A 23,513-nucleotide genomic window follows, 5' to 3' on the forward strand; every position below is an offset into this window, starting at 1 on the left:
TTGTATGTAACAATTGTATGTATGTATTTTTCACGTTTATTGTGTTATTTGATTAAAAATAATAATAATAAAAACACTTGCTTGTCATATTTATTTACTTTTTACATTTATATGTGAAAATAAAAGAGAACAAAACACTGCACAACACATTTGTTTATACAAATATAGTTAAAACGGTATATATAAATAAATAACCAGGCGTCTGGTTAAACGATTGTTTTGTACCTCGCGTGCACCGTTGCCATGGTGACATTTTTGTTTATTTTTTCATTTGCGCTCTATCGCCTTATCGTGTTGGATTGTGGGAAATAGTGTCTCAGCAAGTGTACATCGATTGTACACTCGAATTCAGAGAGGATTGTGGGTAAAAGTAGTGAAGAATGTAGATGTCGTTCACTCAGAATTCGGACACCACTACAAAATGGCCGACACCCTAAATAGTGCACTATATAGTGGATAGGGAGCAATTTCAGACACAGCTCTTGTCATCATGGAGAGCGCAGTTCATGGTTGCATAGCAACAACAGACGCCACAGGAGAACAAGCGCTTGTGGAAAGGAGACAGCGGCGCGCTCGCGCTTTCCACTTGTTTTTACACATCTAATGTGCGTTCCATTCGACAGGGTCGTTAGATGTGTAAACATCAACAATAAAAAAATAAACAAAAATAAAAAATAACTCCTTAAAATAAAATCACTTTACTTCACAAACTAGCTAAGCTGGCTGCATTCACTGAGGTAAATTATAATCATCAAAAATAGTATATGTAATATTCACAACAATAACCGTTAAAATACTGTCATTTGTATAACAATGGCGAAATGTATGAATACTTACACACATACGTAAACTCCTCCATCGTTAGTTATGACCGTTCTGACTGGTGATGACGTTATGCGCGAAATGACAGTTAGGTGATCATCGCTCTCCACTTCCTGTGAAGTGATGTATCGATGTTCCCTTATTCCCTATGCCGTGCGCAGTGCCCTTCGAACTGAACATGTTCGCTGCCTTCGGATTAGAATCTAACTTAAGATGGCGGAAAACCCTGTGAAGTCCACTTCGCAGTCCACAACGCACCTCTAGAGCGACGTTGTTGATTGTTTGAGCATGTGACTGCGCATTTCTCCTTGTTTTCTATTGTTATGCGCAGCATATTTCCCGTACGCACAAACACAGCCACAGACAATTAATTGTTTGTTCGGTTACCGAAGAAGAGCATGATGTATTTTGTATAAAGTTTTGTTTGTTATTAACTGCTTTGAGAACTGGAAATACACAATTCATGCATGCATACAAATCTGTAATAAATGAAGATGATTAAATTAGACCAATGCAAAAAACGAAATTCATGCCTGCATTTATTTAGACAAACCTAGTAAAAACGAATGCAGTAGGGCCTATATACACTGACTTGGCAGCTCTGTGAAATGTAATACAACAGTGCCACCTACTGTCTAAATGCATTTACATTAAAAGTGTGAGGTGAATTGCATAGACATAGGTAAATGGTAAATAGGTCTATTAGCCTGAAATTAATTTTTTTTTTTTAAATCAGATCTTGTGCTTCATCACATTGGAGTCCCGAGTTCATGTACAAAGTTTGGTTTCGATATGTGACAGCGTTCCTGAAATATGAACTACTTCCTGTTTTGGCGACTACGCCACTGATTTCGTTTGGCTGTGACGGGCAAACGCTTCCGAAAATCAAAAATCCTTCTAGTAACTTTTGTGAGGCTTGGTCCAAGGATCATGTACGTCCAGTTTCGTGAAGTTCGGACCAAATTTGTGACCTGTGAAACTTTAGTTTCGCTTTCTGTTCAATCCACTATGGCGGACAAACGACATGGACTCGTGATGTCATCTTCGCGAGCAACTTACACCGGAACTGACCGGACGTTTTAAAGTTGGAACGGTGTCTCTGTCTCAAAGGGCCTAGGCGCAGGAGCAGGAGCTGGCCAAAATTTTTCTCCCGGGAATAATAATAATAATAATAATAATAATAATAAGAAGAAAACTTAAGAAGAACAAGCTTTCAGCAAGCACACTTAATAATAATAATAAGTTTAATTTATATAGCGCCTTTCCCAAGCTCAAGGACGCTTCACAATGACAGTAAATAACAAGCAGTTTACAAATAAACGGACAATGGACATTTGCCCAGTCCAAGTAGTGAGCGATTGCAGTTGCAAATCACATTACATATACAATACAAACATAAAAACAGAGGCAACAAACATTAATCACAGACAGCATGGTGGGCAGTTGGAGTAAAGATGCAGTAGATTATCGGTACCTAAGTTAACATTGTGACTGTGTTATGTCGAATTAACATTTTCATGGCTGATAATACTGATTAAACAAATGTGTTTTGAGTTTATGCTTAAATTCATACAACGTGGTTGTTGTCCTGAGAGCCAACGGAAGAGAGTTCCATAGCTTAGGGGCTATAACAGAAAAAGATCTGCCACCCATAGACGACAGACGAAATCTCCGCTCACAGAGGAGTTCACAGCCAGAAGATCAGAGAGTTCGAGGGGGAATATAAGGAGAAAGTAAGTCAGAGAGATAGGCTGGAGCAAGACCATTGAGTGACTTGAAGGTAAGCAGAAGAATTTTATAAGTGATTCGGGATGACACGGGTAGCCAGTGCAGTTTAAACAGAATTGGAGTGATATGGGCCGTTTTTTTAGTGTAAGTTAGTAGTCTTGCGGCAGAGTTTTGAATATATTGCAAACGTGAGATAGAGTGTGCTGGTAGTCCAGAAAAAAGAACATTACAGTAGTCGAGGCGAGATGTGATGAACGCGTGTACTAGTGCTTCAGCGTCTTTTGGGCTGACATAGGGACGGAGTTTGGCAATACGGCACAGATGAAAAAAGGACGCTTTACAAAGTTGACTAATGTAAGCGTCGAACGTCAGTGCAGGGTCAAGAATAATACCCAAGTTTTTGACAGTGGCAGATGGAATTATTGATGTAGCTTCGAGGTCAAGTCTGGGAATGTTACTTAAATTTTTTGTTAGAGATGGAGGGCCAGTGATTAATATTTCTGTTTTAGTCAAATTCAGACTGAGAAAATTGGAGTTGAGCCAGGCCTTTAGTTCATTTATACAAGATGATAGTGATGTGGTCTGGTGAATAGAATCCGGTCGGCAAGCAGTATATATTTGGATATCGTCGGCGTAGCAGTGATATTGAAAACCGTGGCGGCGAATAATTTGTCCGAGAGGCAAAACGTAAATAATAAATAGTAACGGGCCGAGAACTGATCCCTGTGGAACACCTTGTTTGAGAGTGACAGTGGGAGATTTGTAATTGTGCATAGTGATGTAGTATTTCCTATCTGTCAGATAGGAGGAAAACCAGGATAACGCGGCTCCTGAGATACCAATCTCTGAGAGGCGCATGAGTAGGACTTTATGGCAGACAGTATCGAAAGCTGAGCTGAGGTCAAGTAGTAAAAGTAAGGAAAGGTTTCCCGAGTCACCAAAGAGTAAGAGGTCATTGATAACCCTTGCTAATGCAGTTTCAGTACTGTGGTTTTGGCGAAAACCAGACTGAAATAAATCAAAACTGTTGTTGAGGGATAGATATGACTGCGATTGAGTGGCGACAACCTTTTCCATGATTTTTGAGACATACGGTAGATTGGAGATTGGGCGATAGTTAGCGTAGTCAGTTGGGTCCAGATTTGTTTTTTTAAGAATAGGAGTAACTGCGGCTGTCTTTAGTGAGACTGGAACAGAGGCAGAGAGAAGAGACATGTTTACAAGATGTGAGATAGGTGCAGAAATGACAGAGGTACAGTGTTTCAGAAGGGTTGTAGGTGCAGGATCCAGCCGGCAAGAAGAAGAATTGGATTTCTGTATAATTTCACTAATCAAGATAGGGTTGGTCAACATAAAGTTATTAAGTGTTTGTATCTGAGCTTGCTCACAACTAGAAGTGGTCGGTTCATCACTAAAAGTCCCATGTAAAGCATCCAGCTTTCCCTGAAAGTGTTGCAGAAAAGAACAGCACAAGTCGTCAGATTCTTGTAGACAGGCATTGTGCGTGGGTGCCTGAACAAGCTTATTTACAATGCTAAATAGTGTTTTAGGCCTGTTGTTTGCGTTATTGATGATTTTAGCGATATAGGAAGAGTGAGCTGTATTTAAGGCAGTTTTGTAAAGCTTGATATGGTCCGAAAATGCTTGAGAGTGTACAGTTAGATTGGTTTTCCGATAAAGACGTTGCAGCTGTCGGCCTCTTGCTTTCATAGCACGTAGCTCAGCATTAAACCACGGCGAAGAGTGGGACAAAGGAACAGACCTAGTCCTAATTGGAGCATGCTCATCTAAAACGTCAGCAATGGCAGAATGGTACAAATCAAATATTTTGGATGGACAGGTGAAATCAAAAACATCAGAAATAGCAGAAGTAGTAATAGATGCAGCAAACACACCAGCATTAATAGCATTGATCTTAAGAGATGTTAATATTGTCGTCAGTACATTTAGTTGGACAAGTTAATGTAAAATCAAGGGTAATAAGCTTGTGATCAGAGATAGGAGTAACCAGACCATTGATGGAGATGTCATTCAAGCCAGATGTACAAACTAAGTCAAGTGTGTGGCCGTGAGTATGAGTTGGGAAGTTAACATTCTGATAGAGTTCAAAACAGTCCAGAACAGTTGTTAATTGAGTCCTATTTGAACAGGGGGTATCAACGTGAATGTTAAAGTCACCAAGCAAGATGACCTTGGATGATGAATCACAGGCTAGCGTTAGTAGTTCACTTAGTTCAGAGAAAAAATCGTTTTGCTGTTTGGGTGGTCTATAAATCAGGATGATTATTAGGGGACTGTTCGAGGAAATTTTCAAAACCATATATTCAAAAGTCGTAGTAGTGTGGAAGTCCAGTTGAGCAAGTGTTATGGAGTTGCGATAATGACCGCAAGGCCACCCCCTTTAGTAGATAAACGCGGCTTAGACAGGTGCTGGTATCCGTATGGTGTTAGCAGATTAAGATGCATGAAGTCATTTGGTGTTTGCCAGGTCTCAGTAAGGAATATCATATCCAGGGTTTTGTCAGTAATAAGTTCATTTAGATAGGGGCCTTTGTCCGAGATAGAGCGACAGTTCAGCAGAGCAAGGTGGTTTTGCAGCATATCTGAGTTATCAGCTGAATTGACATTGAAATCTGACTTTTTTACGCAGACAAGCGATCGCGGTGGACGACAGTCGCTTAGTTGGCGTTTCGGTTTGACCAGAGTTCTGTTATTTGACTAGATGCACGGGATCACAGTTGGTGTTGATTGCTGATAGTTAATGATCCTTCGGACTGAACGGTGCATGAGCGCGAACGCCGGGTGATCCCGAGCGAGCGGCAGTGCTCGTACGTTTCAGAGTCGAGGCGTGGGTGCCGATTAAGCGCCCTGAGTAAGCGTGACAGGTATCCAAAATCCATGTTGGAAGGTTACCCTGTAAAAATAAGGGAGACCAGAGACAGCACGAGTGCTAAAGCCTTTGTTGTGTTTGTAATCGCCATGAGAAAATCAGCTATCAGCAAAGTCACGTTAGCCAGGACCACAACCATCACAACATCTATAAAAGCTTACGGAGAGGAAAGCTACCCAACCTGACAGCAAGCTAATCGAACTACTGGTAAGAAGAGAGTTAACTCACCTCACAGTCAGTCCAACTACAGATGGAGGAGAGAAGGGTGAGAGGGCTCGTAGCAGGCTGACAGCAGAGAGTTCCCAACGGTAACAACAACAGAAGTACGCTCAGCCAAGTAGAAAAAAAAAAATAATAAATAAGTCCAGTTTGTAGAAGGTTGCAGAAAGGGAAACACCAACTGTCCAAGAAGCGGGCACAGCAAACGTAACAATAGACGACGAAGCGTGGAGCGGCAGCCAGATGCGCACAGGGTTCCCACACAGCGTTCAAAGAAACACACCGAACAATCGTTATCTGGCACAACAAGTTCAAATTTCATTGGACAATGTGAAGTGGAGCGGTAATTTTCCAGTCAGTCATAAATCGTTTGAAAATTAGATGGACAGACAAATTTACATTTATGAAGCGATCTGAATCTGCGTCGTTTAAACAATGGATGCTAATTGACTACAGAGCACTGCACAAAACAAGCACCAAGAGTCGCATTAATAGTAAGTAATTTTAAAGTCACTTTTTATTTAGTCTATGTATTGATACACTGTTTACCATTTGATCAAACTATCATAGTTGATTAAATGAAGCCCAGGCGCCACCTATAGGCCTATTATGTGAAGTGTATGCGGACAACAACATTCAAAATGGTGACGTAAGGACTTTAACATTTTTGATAATTATGTAGTAATATTATAATAGTACAGTAGCCCACTACTGGTCAAAAATGTGGACACATTACTATTTCTATGTTTTTTTTGTCTCTTGTGCGCATCAAGCCTGCATTCATACGATCAAAAATACAGAAAAATATTATTACAATTTAAAATAATGGTTTTCTATTTTAATATACATTGAAAATATCATTTATTTCTGTGATGCAAAGCTGGATTTTCAACAGCCATAACTCCATTCTTCAGTGTCACATGATGTTTCAGAAATAGCCTATTCATTTCTTTAAAACAAAAGAAAGAAAGAATATTACTGACCCCAAACTTTTGAACGTTAGTGTATATTGGTACAAAATAATGTATTAATAATGTACCAATACAAATAATATACAAAATCATTCAGCGTTGTTTCTAAACCAGCATGCAGATTACTTGCTGTAAACTACAACATAAGCACATTTACCCCTCCTAACCATCTGATCTCCGCCTGCTTCCCCTTTCATTCTGGGAAACAGTACCAGGAGTTACTCTTATAACATCTTACTTACATCGGCTTATCTCAGAAGAGTGAACTCGGGCCTAGACCGTGAAACCGGTTTAGAGACATAGTCAGGTTTCAGTTTAGTTTGCACCAATCCTTGATTTTAGGCACCATTTGGCTCAGATTTCAGCAGTGTTCATCACCACAGTAACTTACTCTCCACACAGTTAACTGATCTAAGGCAGGTTTTGTTCCAGGTAAGAGATCTCAAAACGCAATTGGACCAAGCAGCTGTGAGCAAAGTGACAAATGTCTGATGTAATAAAGTCACTCCCCCTGTTTCTACTCCAATTATTAAGCACATAGTTTAAATGATTATTAATATATAAAGGTAATATAAATAAGCTTAAGAATCAATAGATAAAGCTATAGAAAATGGCTAAATGTGAGCTTAAATGTTCAATTCCTATATCAACTATATAAACAAACTTCATAACTTTTACTTGCAGTGATATAGCAAGATTTTTTATTGTAGATGTCCTCTTTCATAAACATTTCTTTTCTTCTTGTTTTGTAAAAAATTTTTTAATTCTTAATATTTTTCAATCTCAGTATATTCTGGAGAAGAGAGAAGTGAATCACAGTTTCTCAGCATGTGATTGGCTGTTCGCTACTGATGTCACACCTAAACTCATAAACTCAGGATCAAAGCCTGAGTTGACAGAGAAAGTTGATGATCAGCGTCATGGTACCAGCAAAGCCTGGTTGGGTTGGTTTGGTTCTGTCAACTCGAAACTAATCCTGTAACCCTGAGTTTGTTCAACTACCATCATGTTACAGTTTCAAGGTCTAATTCTAGTTGATGACAATAATTTAACCAAAGTTAATAACTACTAAACTACTATTGTTTCAACAACATAAAGATTTAATAAATAAACTGGAAAGTTTGTTTACTTATAAAATCTATTTTATAATCATATCTAGTCTTGATTTACTATGATTTTGTTCAGGTTAATTTCAGATTCAGAAAGAAGAATGTCTCACACTGTCATACCCGTGAACTCTTCGACGGTTGTCATCCAGTTTCAACCACCGACACAAACACCAGCAGCTGGAACTGGGACAAATGTTCCTGTGCCTGTTTATGGACAACAGCTAGCAGGAGTTTCACCTCTTCATGGACTTCAGCCTTTTCTGAAAGGCCAACCAAAAGCCCTTGGGGTGAGAAATTGTTCATAATCCCAAATCATTTTTATGTGTTTATGTCAGTGTGAGTGTTATGATTTGGTGGTATTAGTTGTTGTGGACAGCACTCAGCAACAACAGTTGAAAATAAAGCGCAGTTTATTAATAACACAACCCAAAGTCGTAGTACATTAAGCAGGCAGAAGCTCAGAGCACAGTAAATCCATACAATGCATAACTTTTTTTTTTAAGTGACAATGCAAAAAATTTAGTGTATCAATCACAGAGTAGAATGATTTACGGATGATAAAAATCTGTCCATTACTTGCAATGGGAGTACTTAACTCAGTCTACGTGAAGACTCTGTCACTCTTGGCACATCAATCTATTAATAAAATGACATTAATTAGTCTCTCTCTCTCTCTCTCTCTCTCTCTCTCTCTCTCTATATATATATATATATATATATATATATATATAGATATATATAGATATATAGATATATATAGATATAGATAGATCGATAGATAGATATTTAGCCTATATATTTGAATTGAATACATTTTTTGTGTTTAATTTTGGACGGAAGGGGACTGTTCCCATAAGGTATAATACATTTACAGTATTTACTGTATATATTTTTCACGAGCGTCTATGGTCATAATTATAAACATCCTAATGTTATGATACATTCACATAAACCTGCACAATGCCATTAAATATATATATATATATATATATATATATATATATATATATATATACATATACACATACACACACACACACACACACACACACACATATATATATATTCTACATTAAGGGAGCAGCCAATTTCCCTCCAAAAAAAAAAAAAAAAAAAAAAAGGAAGCTATTATATGCAAGTAATTCTAGTGTCAACGTAATAAGCAATGTTCATTATGCGTCAATTTTTACTGATAATTGCTGCAATAATAGCTGCTGCTCTCTGCCCCGCTTAAAATCATTGGCAATGCGATTTGTTTGGAGGGTCATTCTACGAAAATGGTGGCTTTCCTTTCCCGGCCTTAACCACCAGGAAAAACACTTAAAAGTGTCAGATAATAACACAAAATATATGTTTTTTGTTTTAATTTAAGTGTTTTATTGTTAATAAAACATATGTAAGACAGTTATATTGCAAACCATTTTTTATATATATTGTAGAACACGGTCAGTACCATGAAATTGGCTTGTCCCTCGGGTCAGTAGTCGTGGTTTAGTGACATATTTTGAGTTAAAAAATATATTTTTCTCCCCCTTTAAATGTCATAATACAAAGGGAAGTAGTATAGTTATTTAGTGGACTACTTAAAAAAAAAAAAAATCAACTAAATATTATAAGTAATTTACAGGGAATACCTGTCCCTCAATTTCATGTCACTGGTGTTGAAATTTATAAAAAACACCACTTTGAAAAAAATCAACATCCTTGCCAACTTCTTCCTGGGTCAAAAGTTCATTGTAGGCGTGGCTGTTTTGAAAAGTACAAGGTGAGTGTGCACTCTCTCTTCATCTTTTAGCAATTTGATAAATAATTTGATAATTTCATGCGAGGACTTAAGATGTGTCACTGGTGTTCTACAGTTTAAAGTAAGGGGAAAGGAAATTTTATTAATATTATTTTTCAAATTGCATGATTAAGTGATTTATTTACAATTTAAGAAGTGTGGTTTGAACTACTGTGGCCGCCATCTTAGATATGCCATTTTGTCTGCAGATTTTTCACTGGTGTTATCGTCACTGGTGTTACTGTTGCTGCTGGTAACACCAGTGACATGACGATAGCACCAGTGACAATCAATAACACCACTAACTTTTTTCTCAACATAAGGTTTCATAAAAGCCTCAACAATTATATTAATAAAGACTTGTTAGCATTTCATTATTGTTTTAATATTGTAAACACATAATATTGCTTTCCTTTTGACAGATATGGCGAAATTAAGTGCTGCTGAAAAGCAAAGAATCTACAGGCAGCGCAGGGATGCTGACCCAGGACGCAGAGCAGCCTACTTTAAACAGAAACACCAGACTTACTTAAAAGATTTGGAGGATCAAAAAAGAAAGAGAGTGAGCAAAGGAAATGGCGGGTCAGACAGGCAAAACACAGAGAGAGATTGAGAGCAGGAAAGACAGTGTTGACCCCCCCATTCATTCCAGACAGTCAAGTCAAGTCATCTTCATTTATATAGCGCTTTTAACAATGTAGATTGTTTCAAAGCAGCTTTACAGAGATAAACGTATAATTTAAGGTAACAGAGAATATTTTGGCTTTATAGCGGTTCTTAAATAACTTTATTTTACAGCTAAAGTTAGTTTTGATTGATTCGCTTCCGTCGCAACGATCATTTGTTATTAAATTAGGGGCCGCCAAGAAGACACCATTCTCTTTACTCAAACTTTAAACGCGAACCTGTGAGAAACGCTGATGGCGTTCACATGCGCATTAAGAATTGGTTCTATAATTATGTGCGTTTGAATATATGTGTGCAGGTTTGTTATTCCCTACAAACCAAGCCTAAACAAATTACTGGTGTTTCCTTATAGTTTTAATTCAGAATTTTATTTTATTTTATCAATTCGGGGTAGATACGCAAATTGAGTTTCAAGGGATCCTCCATAGGGAGAGACTAGTTGGCACTTCAGCACTGCGTTGTCATCGGGTCCAGGCGAAGGGCCTTCGTCAGATCTGGATACGGCCTGGATCCGGCAGGCTGCGGGAAGACCTCGGGATAAACAAAGACACTAAAATTAGCGTAGATGCCATTCTTCTCATGATGTAACAAGTACATCAGGATTTATGGGAAGTGTTCCCGGTTCCAGCTGACCTAATCTATGCAGCCTAACACTGAATTATAGAAGTCTATAATGTATTATGTGAATGCTATGTCAAAGAGATGTGTTTTTAGTCTAGCTTTGAATTGACAGAGTGTGTCTGCTTCCCGGACAATGTTAGGAAGATTGTTCCAAAGTTTTGGTGCTAAATAGGAAAAGGATCTACCGCCAGCAGTCGATTTTGATATTCTAGGTTTTATCAACTGGCCGGAATTTTGAGATCGCAATAGACGTGAAGGACTATAATGCGTTAAGAGCTCGCTCAAGTACTGCGGAGCTAAACCATATAGTGCTTTGTACGTGATCAGCAATATATATATATATATATATTTTAAAATTGATGCGATGTTTAATAGGGAGCCAGTGCAGTTTTGACAGAACCGGGCTAATATGGTCATACTTCCTGGTTCTGGTAAGAACTCGAGCTGCTGCGTTTTGAACTAGCTGTAGTTTGTTTAATAAGCGTGCAGGGCAACCACCCAGTAGAGCAGGGGTTTTCAAAGTGGGGGCCGCAGCAAGTTGGAAAAAAAAGCGAAAAAAAAGTTAAAAAACGTTAAAAAAATAAATATTTGTTAATATGAGTATTGTTAAGAAATAACATTATAATAATTTGTTGCATAGCCTATCTGAACATTATACTTTTAATGCTAATCTTTTAGAGATGAACTGATTGATCGGCTAGTGACCAGAATTGGCCGATTTTCACGTGATTTTCAGTCTGACATAAGCCGATTCAAATGCAATCTGGCGCCGCATGAATAACATCGCGGGAAATCAGCATCACACATGCACACAGAACGCACATGTAGGAAACCTTGTGAATTACGGTCGTTTCAGACCGCAGCGGCGCGTGAGCAGCACGAATTTTTTCCGGCGTGCATGTTCAGTGAGTGCATTCACACCGCGAGCAGGAGCAGTGCGTGAGCGTCAAGCAGGAGCGTCGCATGAGCAGTAGTGAAGCGGAGGGTTTCAGCGCCGAAGTCTATTTTTCCTGCGCTGCTTACTCTCAATTAAAGTGAAAGCACACTTTGATGGACAAAATACATATGATTTCACACAAAAAAGTACCTAAATATGCACATAATATGTATGTATAGTGTGTTTTAACAAGCACTGGAGTAGGCTATGTCAGAAAAGAAAATATTTATAGAAAATTTACCAATTTAAACTTGTTTTTGGTGTATATATATATACAGTACCAGTCAAAAGTTTGGAAACATTACTATTTTTAATGTTTTTGAAAGAAGTCTCTTATGCTCATCAAGCCTGCAGTAAAAAACAAACAAACAAAAAAAACAGTAATATTATGAAATATTATTACAATTTAAAATAATGGTTCTCTTTTTTAATATATTTTAAAATGTAATTTATTTTTGTGATGCAAAGCTGAATTTTCATCAGCAAGTACTCCAGTCTTTGGTGTCTTAGGATCCTTCAGAAATCATTCTAATATGATGATTTGATACTCAGTTATTATCAATGATGGAAACAGTTGTGCTGTTTAATAAAATTTTTTGGAATAATATTTTCAGGATTCATTGATGAGTAAAACGTTAACAGCATTTATTCATAAAAACAGCATTTATTCAAAATAAAAACATTTCTAACAATATAAATCGTTACCATCACCTTTCATCAATTTAACGCATCCTTGTTGAATTAAAGTACTAATTTCTTTTTAAAAAAAGTTATTGTTCCCAAACTTTTGAATGGTAGTGTATATTGTTACAAAAGATTTCTATTCTAAATAAATATTTTTTAACTGCAGGTTTGATGAGCATAAGAGACTTCTTTCAAAAACATTAAACATAGTAATGTTTCCAAACTTTTGACTGGTACTGTGTATATATATATATATATATAAAATAAATATTTGTGTGTGCTGTAAAGTGGTTAGAAAAAATGAAATCAGAATCGGCTAAAATCTGTATCGGCAGGTCAAACTAAATGAAAAATCGGAATCTGCCTTGAAAATTGTAATCGGTGCATCTCTATAATCTTTCTGATTGGCTGGTATCAAACACCATCACATAATCTGATGTTCACCTAGATGTTTTATTTATTTATTTCTACATGTGCCGTAAGGGGGGCCTTGGCCAGAACCTAGTGGTATTTGGGGGGCCTTGGCATGGAAAAGTTTGGGAACCCCTGCAGTAGAGCATTACAATAATCTAGCCTTGATGTCATGAACGCATGGACTAATTGTTCCGCATTTGTCAATGAGAGCATATGATGTAATTTAGATATATTTTTAAGATGGAAAAATGCGGTTTTACAGATACTAGACACGTGACTTTCAAATGAAAGATTGGTATCAAAGAGCACACCCAGGTTCCTAACCGACGACAAAGACTTGACAGAGCAGCCATCAAGTGTTAGACAGTATTCTAGGTTATTACATGAGGAAGTTTTTTGTCCAATAATTAGAATCTCTGTTTTTTCAGAATTTAGAAGTAGGAAATTACGAGTCATCCAATTTTTTATATCAGCTATGCATTCCGTTAATTTAGTGAATTGGTAAGTTTCGTTAGGTTTTGAAGAAATATAGAGCTGAGTATCGTCAGCATAACAGTGGAAGCTAATTCCATGTTTCCTAATGATATCTCCTAATGGTAGCATGTACAGAGTGAACAGCAACGGTCCTAGTACTGTAAACCCAGTACTGCAAGGTCAGGTTTTAAGACAATGTATTCTGCATTGTATGTATGCTAACTTTTTAGCATTTGTGACACAAAACCAAAGCATAGGCATGACAGAAATGGAGTAAGATTTCATGGTTGTATTATGTTGCATGCATCTCACATTGGAAATCTAATAAAATTATATATTACATCTTTATGCTTTACAGACAACGAATCCAAGGGCGTAGAGTGCGTAGGAGAGTAGCACAGATAGGCCGAAGAAAATGTCAGGAGTTGCAAGAGAAGTTAGAAAAGCACAAAAGACTATACCACAAATACAAGAAAAGTTGTCACCATTTGCAGGGTAAAAATCAAGACATTGAAAGTCCAAGAACGAAGACGAGAAGCACTCTACAAGACTGTCCTGCCTCTTCATCAATTAGAAGACCTTTAAACTTCCATTATGCTCTTTTGGGGGATCTAAGAGCAAAGTACAAAGCAGACAAAGCCAAACAGGGGGTTGTAAATATACTGACAGGAAAGCTGATAAAGAAATACAAATTCAAAAAGTTGTGCAAGCAGATGATTGGTTTTTCATACAAAGCCTGGAAGCCACAAAACAGAGCTCGACAAACAAGCTTGGCTGAAATAAACAAGAGAGCTGTAAGACACTTCTACCTAAGAGATGATGTCAGCAGGAAAACCCCTGGCAAGAAAAACACAATCACACTAAGAAAAATTAAGAAACAGAGGAGGCTCCTTTGTGATTCCCAGAAAAACCTTCACAGGAAATTTGTTGCTGAGCATTGGCAAAACATTTCATATGCCTTCTTCTGTAGGGAGAAACCATTTTGGGTGGTGACCCCGAAGGAGAGAGACCGAGAAACTTGGCAGTGCAAGACCCATGAGAACCTACAGTTTATGGTGGAAAAAATTCACAAACTTGGTCTTTCACTGTCCAGCAATCTGGAGGAGATGGCAGATAGCACAGTCTGTAACAATTCAAAGACATGTGCTTATGGTGAATGCCAAAAATGTGAATACTCCACTGTACCACCGGCCAGACAGCAATCCAACAAAGAGGTGTCGCTCACCCAGTGGTGTCTGGAGAAGATAGAGCACACCAGAGCAAATGAAGAACAAGAGAAATGTAGCTTAATCACTGTGAAGAAGGATATAACCATAACAGAGGAAGAGCTGGTGACCAATTCCAAAATAGGCTCTTTAAATTCAGGAGACATCTGTTCAACATCAGATGGCAGTACAGCATCTACCGGACCCTGAGGGAAAACCTGACCAATGATTGCCTGATCCATATAGACTTTAGTGAGAACTTCACATGCAATTACGCTTCAGAGATCCAGTCAGTTCACTTTGGGGGGTCACACAAGCAAGTGACGCTCCACACTGGTGTCCTCTATGTGGGGAAGGAGCCCCCCATCTCCTTCTGCACCATCTCACCCAGCAGAAGGCATGATCCAGCAGCCATATGGGCTTACCTGGACCCCATCCTGGACATGATAAACACAGTACCCTGCCGTGCAACACCTTCACTTCTTCAGTGATGGTCCAGCCACACAATATAAACAGAAGGGCAACTTTTACATGGTTTGCACGGAACCCTACAACAAGGGCTTCCAGGGGACTACATGGAACTTTTTCGAGGCCAATCACGGAAAGGGTGCCACGGATGGAGTGGAGGGTTCATTAAAGAGGTCAGCCGACCTCTTGGTCCGCCACGGGAGAGACATAACGGATGCAATGTCTTTCTATCAGAAGTTGAGGAACTCTGGCAGTCAAATACAGTTGTATTATGTCAGCGAGGAAGAGGTGGAAAGAAAGGCACAGATGATGTCTGGGGTACATCTGGTAACCATAAAAGGAACCATGCGAATGCACCAGGTTATAAGTATCACACCTGGCTTCCTAAAATATAGAGACATAAGTTGTATCTGCCAAGCAGTGGAAGGCGTGTGGGATTGTCCATGTTATGGACTCCAAGAAGTCACCCTCCCGACAGTGTTGGCTAATGGCCGTGATCTCTCACCTCCACATCAACCAGGTGTCGTCAACCCGGATACCTCAGCTCCACTTCGTCCAGATGTCATCGAGTCTCACCACAGTGGACAGTGGTGCATCGTGAACTATGACGAACAACCATACCCTGGTGTTATACTGGATGTCGAAGAACATAATGTGAAAGTTAAGTACATGCACAGGAATAGAGTAAACAAGTTCTACTGGCCAAGCCCAAGAGATGATATCAACTGTTATGGAGATGACCAGATTGTTTGTCTGATGCCAGAGCCGCTGCCAGTGAACAAAAGATCGGTTCAGATTGACCACAGTATCTGGAAGTACTTGGAGGAGCACCTGAATGTATGAAAGTGTCAGATGTGAACTGGCTACTAGTTAACTGTTCTTCACTTTTACTTGAGATATGTTTGTCTTTGCCATGTTATTGTGTCGCATCCATCTGTTATCATTTCCGAGCCAGTCTCCATTGAAGCCACTGATGGCTTCTTCACAGGAAATATTTCATGAACATGTTTTACTGCATACAAAATGTTCGTATCAGTGCTGTTGGGAAAACAGTTTTAGTTTTGCGTTCAGTGTTAGTGTTTCTAATGTTCTAGTGGACATGTTTTGTTTGTATGACAATGTTGTGTTATGAAAGACACATTTTAGTCAAAAGGCTTCATCTTTCGGTCTTAATCTGACCAATAACCTTTATTTTATTGTTCATATTAAATTTACACATTTTCTGAAATATGAAATTATTTGTAATGTAAAATATTACTAATAAATGTATAATAAAAATTGTTTGAAATAATAGTTTGAAATGTTTTGTCATTGGTTTCACTTTGCGTCACTGGTGTTACATTGCGTCACTGATCTTTAGCTGTAAAATAACTTTATTAAAGAACTGCTATAAAGCCAAAACATTCTCTGTTACCTTAAATTATACGTTTATTTCTGTGAAGCTGCTTTGAAACAATCTACATTGTTAAAAGCGCTATATAAATGAAGATAACTTGACTTGACTTGACTGGTGTTACCGCATGGCATATTGGTTTTCTGGCATCAAAGTTGCCCAGTTTCATAGAACATGGTTTTTGTATCTACCTAACTGTTGCTGCATTCATTAGTAAGCATTTTAAGGATATCATCATTCAATTTTGATCACTCAACCTCAATTATTTCTAATGTTACAACAAAAAACACAATGGTAGAAATAGAAAAATGTCACACAACAGAACTTTACACATGCCTGTTTAAAGTAAATTATTACTAATCAAGACAATTTCTTAATATTATTACATAAACTTTTTCTGTCTTTGATTATGTATGCAAATTAAATAGTCAAATTACATTCTGGGAAGCCTGAATTGTCATCTAAAATATAGGTAACACCAGTGACAAAAAAGCAGCACAAGCATTTTTTAATGTAATGTAGTAAAAATATATAAAAAAAATACATTAAACTGTAATTTAAGTTGATTTATAATGTTAAGAGGTTAACTATTATCTGACTATAAGTTTTGGTATAAAAAAAAGAATTACATTTTTAAAAAGTTGTCTGTTCAAAAAGCCACCATTTTCATAGAATGACCCTGGAACTATTGAGAGCTACACGAATCACGTGACCCCGCGGCGGCGAGATCACAGTAGGCTTGTTCGTCTTGAACAGGCGCTGCACACTGCACAGACCAATCAGTGAATGACATTAAAATACTGCGAGAGCGATTAGAGAGTAGACGGCTCTGTATGCTTTTCAATCGCTCTCGCGATTTCGCTCTATACTTCCATGTCATAAACTGATCGGTCTGTGCAGTGCCGGTTCAAGTCGAACTAGCCTAGTGTGTCGCAACCTCATATAGCCTACTGTCTATGATCGCAACTCTCATATTTAACTGCTCTGGTTCGCGCTTAGTAGATACCGCCAAGGCAAGTTCAAAACAAAGCGCGCATGTTGCAGGCTACTGTGATTGGTGGCTCGTTTGACCAGTTAAGTTTTTATCCACACATAAATAAAAAGGAACGACTGATTTTGAAAATGTAGTAGAGTAAAAAGTAAGATATTTGACTTTGAAATATGGTGGAGTTAAAGTCTTCCTAACTTTAAATACTTAAGTAAAGTACAGATACGCAAAAAAGCTACTTAAGTACAGTAACGAATTACATTTACTTTGTTACTGTCCACCACTGGGAGTACCTAACTACGGCTGTTATAAATTTCTATTGTTTATGTAATATTGTTCCCCAAAGTGTGATACTGTTTTACTTTAAAATACTTTCTTATCCTTCACAGGTTGTCCAGATTATGATTGGTCTGTGGACTTTCCTGTTGGGAATCGTGTCTACAGTTTATGCAGATTCCATCTTTGTCTTTAGTGGTATTCCTTACTGGGGATCTCTCTGCGTAAGAAACACAATTATACAAAAAAGTGCTGTGTCTTGTAAGTGTATGTAACACAAGTCACATATTCCAGCAGAAGCCTTGACTTTTGTCTTTCTCTCTGCTCTCAGTACATCATCGCAGGCTCACTCTGCATTGCTGCAGAAAACAAACCGAATTCACCCTCCAGTTTGTGTTTGGTATGTACACAACACTTGTTGTTTTTCAGGGTTTAACCAGAGGCACTGGAACCCTGTTGTGTTTGTACTGATTTTCTGTAGTGATTTCTTCTTCCTTATTTTTCTGCCAAAAAAAAGTGTATGGGCATAATTGACTATAATTCGTAGAGACAATGGCGAGAAACAAAATATTTTTTTTCCATGAATCCTCAAATGCATATCTCTGAATTTATTTCCATCTATAAACATTTCTGCCATTTGAATTTTCTAATATATAAATATTCATATTTCAAACTTCTAGGCCATTGGTCCAATCTGCACTAAAGTTTGCACATTGCAGCTAGGGATGTTGCTGGCAAAAAGATATCAAACTAATTTTGATTAATCGAAGCATTGTGCCAATATAAGTAAATCAAACTGTCTCATTGAGCAACGCTCATTTTCCACAAATTTACATTTTTCTCCTGAACGCAACGCACAAACTTAATTTAATTGACGTTGGGTGTTTCTCAAAACCAAGAATGCAAAGAACGGACTTGTGTTCTTGGGGAGAAGCTCTTACTAGTTCTTGGAAGAATGAACTCACAAGGTGACGAGCACACAGAACGCTGCTGACAGTTTGAGACGATGTGTTCTTGCTGGTATTGCGCAATGATACCCCCGCACAGACGCCGTCTGCAGTACCCAAACATAACGAGAATTATTGACGATAACAACCAGGCTTTATCACCCAAGCCTACCCTCAGCTCAAGGGATTACTCTACAACTGTACACTACAATGTAATGTATATTCATAACAATAAAGCAACGCTTACGGAAATTCTCACTTCCGAAAACGTTTGAGCACATTTTCGATTCGCCATAAATTTTCGTAAAAATGCCAATATTTGAAATCTACACAGTTGATTTCTCGCATCAGATGTTCTCAGAAGTGAATTTAGTGATGAAATAGCGTACGAAATTGTAGAAAAACGACTTGTATTGACCTGCCTCGATCTCCTTCCTCGAATGCCGAAATGAATGCTGGGATATTTCTGAGAATATATTTCATTGAGAATTCACACCAAATTGTGTCAAAGTTGGACCTATAGCCGCTACAACAGAAATTGTAACACTGTAACTGGAGGATCGGTAAAGTTAAAAATCAATATGAATCTTCTTTGTTGGATGTCAAAACAAAACTTAAAGCAGCACTCAGTAGCTTTGGGATTTCATCGCTGTATTCTCGCTTTTTGCTCGCAGGTTTCTCTCTAGAGCTCCCCCCACAGCTTCGGAATAGATATTTGACAACACTGTTGTAAAAACTCGTTGGTGATTCTCAGACACCAGAGGCTAGAAGATCAACGACATCAAAGCAGATGGGACATTCTTTAAAACGTCTTCTTCATTCGGGTTCGGACAGCGTGAGGTAGCGCAATAATGACCATATTTGAGCAGATTTCTTTTGCCGTAAAGCAATTGTTTACATCGCGAGACCTGATATCACGCGAGACTTCCTGACGCCGCGGCCGGCGGCTCAAAGTTGCAAGTGCGGATTTTCCGCTTACGGGCACCAGGGGGGTGCGAAACGACCACCATTCAACCCGAAATAAGTAATATAACCATTCCAATGACTCCGGAGCTGTTCAATTAAGGTAAAAAAGTTACTTAGTTCACCTTTAAAATATGACTTGGCTAAGGTCAAAACATGTATGCTAGTAGCCAATCACATTTCACTGACTAATAACTTCAAATTTGAATGGCCCACCTTTATGAAAATGTACATATTTGTATGTAGTGTGAAAACTAGTATGTGTAACAAATTTTGTGGGAAAAAATGAATGTGTAACCTTTTGGGCTTATATTTTATTTCTTAAGGTGTTGACATTAAAGTTTAAGCCCAACAGTTCACACAAATACAGTTTAAAAAGGTTAGAAGACCATACATATAATACAAATAAAAAGGATATTAAGGCCTGGTTTTACAAGCCAGGATAAGGCTTTAGTTCAATTAGGGCAGTGGTTCTCAACCCTGCTCCTGGAGTACCCCCAACACTGCACATTTTCTTTGTGTCCCTAATCAAACACACCTGATTCAACTCATCAGCTCATTAACCCATGTGATAATGAGCTCATGAGTTGAATCAGGTGTGTTTGATTAGGGAGACAAAGGAAATGTGCAGTGTTGGGGTGCCTCCAGGAGCAGGGTTGAGAACCACTGAATTAGGGCATAGATGAACGTGCCTTTAAAATAAAATATTACTGGTGTGCATCTTGAGACAAAACAGTGACAGTGATACATTTTAAGTTCTGTCAGAGCAAGTTGCTTTCAGTTAAAACAGCCCAAACATGTATTTTTTTTTTGTCTTTGACTAAAAGCCTTGTCTGTGAAACCAGGGATATGTTAAATACTTTCTTATACAGAAAATGTTAAGCTGCAAATGATAACTCCATTATCACTTGAAATTGAACTATTACATACAATTCATCTAAATTTCGATGTTTCACACGAGTCCAAATACACGCTTCAACAGACAGTGTAATGTCTTTGCCAGCTGCGCAATATGTGGATTCGTACCGCATGATTTTTGCCACTAACATAGAGGGTTTTCGTCAGCAGGAAGCCCTTTCCCGCCATTTTCAAATTAACAACGCAAATAAACCACGTCAGTTATGAATATTTGATGAATAATCTAAATTCGAATTTTAGCCCTTCCAAATACTCTGAGATTCTGCAGCAGATGTCTTTGAATGTTTTCCTCTCGTTTCAACTGTTGTTGGGTGTGGTAGAATACCTTTCCATCTATGTTAACAAACCAATGCTGAGTTCACACTGCACGATTTTCAAAGTAGTCGAGTCACTGTTCTTTTCACACTGTGTGACTATCTGGGGCAGCACTCAGTTGCTGCTGTGTTCACACTGAACGATGGATCGGCGACAGAGGTTTCACACTTCATGACTTTACAAAAGAAGGAATCACCGACAACTTCTGTCTGGTCCACAAACTACGTTTCACAACCAAACACACACGAGAAGTGATAAGGAAATAATGCAAGATCACGCGTGAGTGAGACCAGAGTTCTCACGCGAGACTGAAATTGTTATTAAAAATGATAGCTTGCAAGAAGCTTGCGATCCAGCGAAAAGGACAAAAAATAAAGTTTATGCAGGAGGAAATGGTTGGGGAGACGAGAGACGTGTTCTGCAAAGAGAGTTGGGGGTAAATAAATAATTTTGCAATGTGCTGCAGGTCAAGAAATGTGTGTGCTTTGTTTCTGTTTGATATAACTGTAAATATATCTATTAAAATATAGATATTCTGGTCTATAACTCCTCCTGAACTCCCCGCTGCTCTGTCTCTTGCTCTCTCATTGGCTGCAGGTCATCACCGATGTAGTTTTCGCTGATTTTGAAACAGCGAGCCAAATATCTCACATGCGTCGGCGACTCGTCTGCGATTCTCGATTTTCGTCTTTGATAATTCACACTGTGTGATTGTCACTCGCGTGAACGAGCACTGATTTTTCAGGCATTTGTCGGCTATCTCCCAAAACCTGTCAGGGAGGGGCAACAAACGGGGCTTAAAATCGTTCAGTGTAAACTTGGCATAAAGTTCTTGTTAATTTATTAATCCATTTTATGTTTTTTTTTGCCCTACCTATAGGTGAACGGTTCGCTTGTAATGAACATTTTAAGTGCTCTATTTGCAGCCTCTTCCTTCATCATAATTTTAATAGATTTGGGTACACGGCCGACGATGTACAGTCATTGCCCGCACTGGGGTAATTGTATTCCTGTTGATGAAAAGTATAAGGTATGTCGCCAACTTTTATCTTGACATTTATTTAGTAATCACAGTAAGATCACTGTGTGGTCAGCACTTGTCAAAAGTAAAGCTATAATCTGTCCAGTTTTTTCCCCAACATTTTAGAAGTAGTTTATAGATCTCTTGCTATTACTGAAGGCATTGTACATTAATTATAAACTCAGTCCAGTTTGACCTGTTAATATGTTGTATTACTATATGAACCTCAAGGATGATAGATTCTGAACTTCTGAACAGTCTGTGTACTGATGTGAGTGCTAATCATCAATTATTTTGTCATTATTATCTGTGCTAATGTTGAATTCTCTCTCAGACTCTCTTCTTGGGAATCGGTGTTGTATTGTTGATATTCGCCGGCCTTCAGTGCCTCATCTCCATGTCTCTGTCAGCGTTTGCCTGTAAAGTCGCCTGCTGCTATTCTCCACAGGTGAGTGATGTGTTCAGGGGTAGAAGCTGAGTGGCCGCTATGGTTGCTAAGCAGTTGCTATGGTTTTCTGGGTGGTTGCTAGGACATTGCAGATTGACAGAAAGACGGGTAGTGGTTCAATTTCTATTGGTTTCAATAATCTGCACAAGTTTTGACACCAAAATATTTCATCAGGATTTTTGTCTTTTCCTTTTTCCATTTGAAATAGTGTTGCCTATAAACCTGTAATACTAGAACTGTCATCCAATGTTATTAAATTTATATTCCAGTAAGAAGGTATAAAACGAAACGTGTATTTTTCCAAAGGTACTGAATGTTCACCAAGTTGTTACCCCACAGTCCTATGCCTTTAGACCCAATCCATCAGAGGTAAGAGAAGCTTGTAGCACCAGTCTAATGGGACTTTGTGGAAAATATATGTGTGTGTGTGTGTGTGTGTGTGTGTGTGTGTGTGTGTGTGTGTGTGTGTGTGTTCAAGAACTGATTAGAATTATCAATAAATTAGCAATAAAGCTAATGGCATACCTGTTTTTCTTGCAGGTACCTCTGGTGAGCGACTCTTCTGTGAATCACGATCCTGCAGATGTTCCCCCACAATACAGTGAAAGTGCTGATCCTAAATATGAATATTAAAAAGTGGACAGAGCTGTGGTCCTGCTGTTGGGTTTGATGCTTTCACAGGACACACGGGTTCTTCCAGTGATTCAGGCCTTGTCCACACTAATACGTGTGGCATCTTTTAAATGCTGTTTAAACTTGTGACAATTTTTGATAAATAATAATAACATTGATGTCAAAAAAAAGAAAAAGCCTATTTTTCTCTCCGTTTTGTCCTTCTGTCCACACTGAGATGCATTTTTACTAATAAAAAACGTTCTCCAAAGTGGATGAATTTGAAAACACCATTTTCGCGTTGAAGTGTGGACTGTCAAAACTGAGTTTTTTAAAAACATTGACGTAAGTTTAGTCATGTGACACATATTCATGTTTATACCAGTATTGTGCCTGTTATGTATGATTCACTTTCACACTGTTGCTAAAATGTTTCTTTACACACTCTTCATATCACAGTCCTGCAAGGAAGAAATTTACTTGCATTTTGTCCTTCAGTAAAACATAAGAGCAGTCTCGCTTTAGACCAAACATATAATGGTGACTGAGTGCATCAGTGAATGGGGAGGTATTTTGCTAAATAAAATAATCCTGTCAGAAGAATTAGTAAGTTTATCATT

The 23,513-nt window shown here is 38.2% G+C and overlaps 2 protein-coding genes across 2 annotated transcripts in view; both read left to right on the forward strand.

Annotated features, from left to right (window-relative positions):
- Positions 1-23,513, forward strand: part of LOC311289246 (membrane-spanning 4-domains subfamily A member 8-like) — a 450,268-nt gene that overhangs the window by 426,676 nt on the left and 79 nt on the right. The window lies entirely within an intron of this gene.
- On the forward strand, positions 7,820-23,491 carry LOC311289245 (membrane-spanning 4-domains subfamily A member 4A-like). Its single transcript, XM_084407087.1, has 7 exons — positions 7,820-8,026; positions 17,783-17,893; positions 18,001-18,069; positions 21,693-21,842; positions 22,168-22,281; positions 22,588-22,650; positions 22,822-23,491. The coding sequence occupies exons 1-7, from the start codon at positions 7,841-7,843 to the stop codon at positions 22,912-22,914; spliced, it is 786 nt and encodes a 261-aa protein (XP_084263213.1). The 5' UTR covers positions 7,820-7,840; the 3' UTR covers positions 22,915-23,491.

The sequence above is a fragment of the Rutilus rutilus genome (assembly GCF_951802725.1).
Source record: "Rutilus rutilus genome assembly, chromosome: 4".
NCBI lineage: Eukaryota > Metazoa > Chordata > Actinopteri > Cypriniformes > Leuciscidae > Rutilus > Rutilus rutilus.

What these genes read in the sequence shown, in the direction of transcription:
- LOC311289245 (XM_084407087.1), top strand. Translation starts at nt 7,841, where the DNA reads ATGTCTCACACTGTCATACCCGTGAACTCTTCGACGGTTGTCATCCAG. An exon ending in CACCCTCCAGTTTGTGTTTG is followed by an intron (nt 18,070 to 21,692) that starts GTATGTACACAA and finishes CCCTACCTATAG; the next exon opens with GTGAACGGTTCGCTTGTAAT. An exon ending in CTGTTGATGAAAAGTATAAG is followed by an intron (nt 21,843 to 22,167) that starts GTATGTCGCCAA and finishes ATTCTCTCTCAG; the next exon opens with ACTCTCTTCTTGGGAATCGG.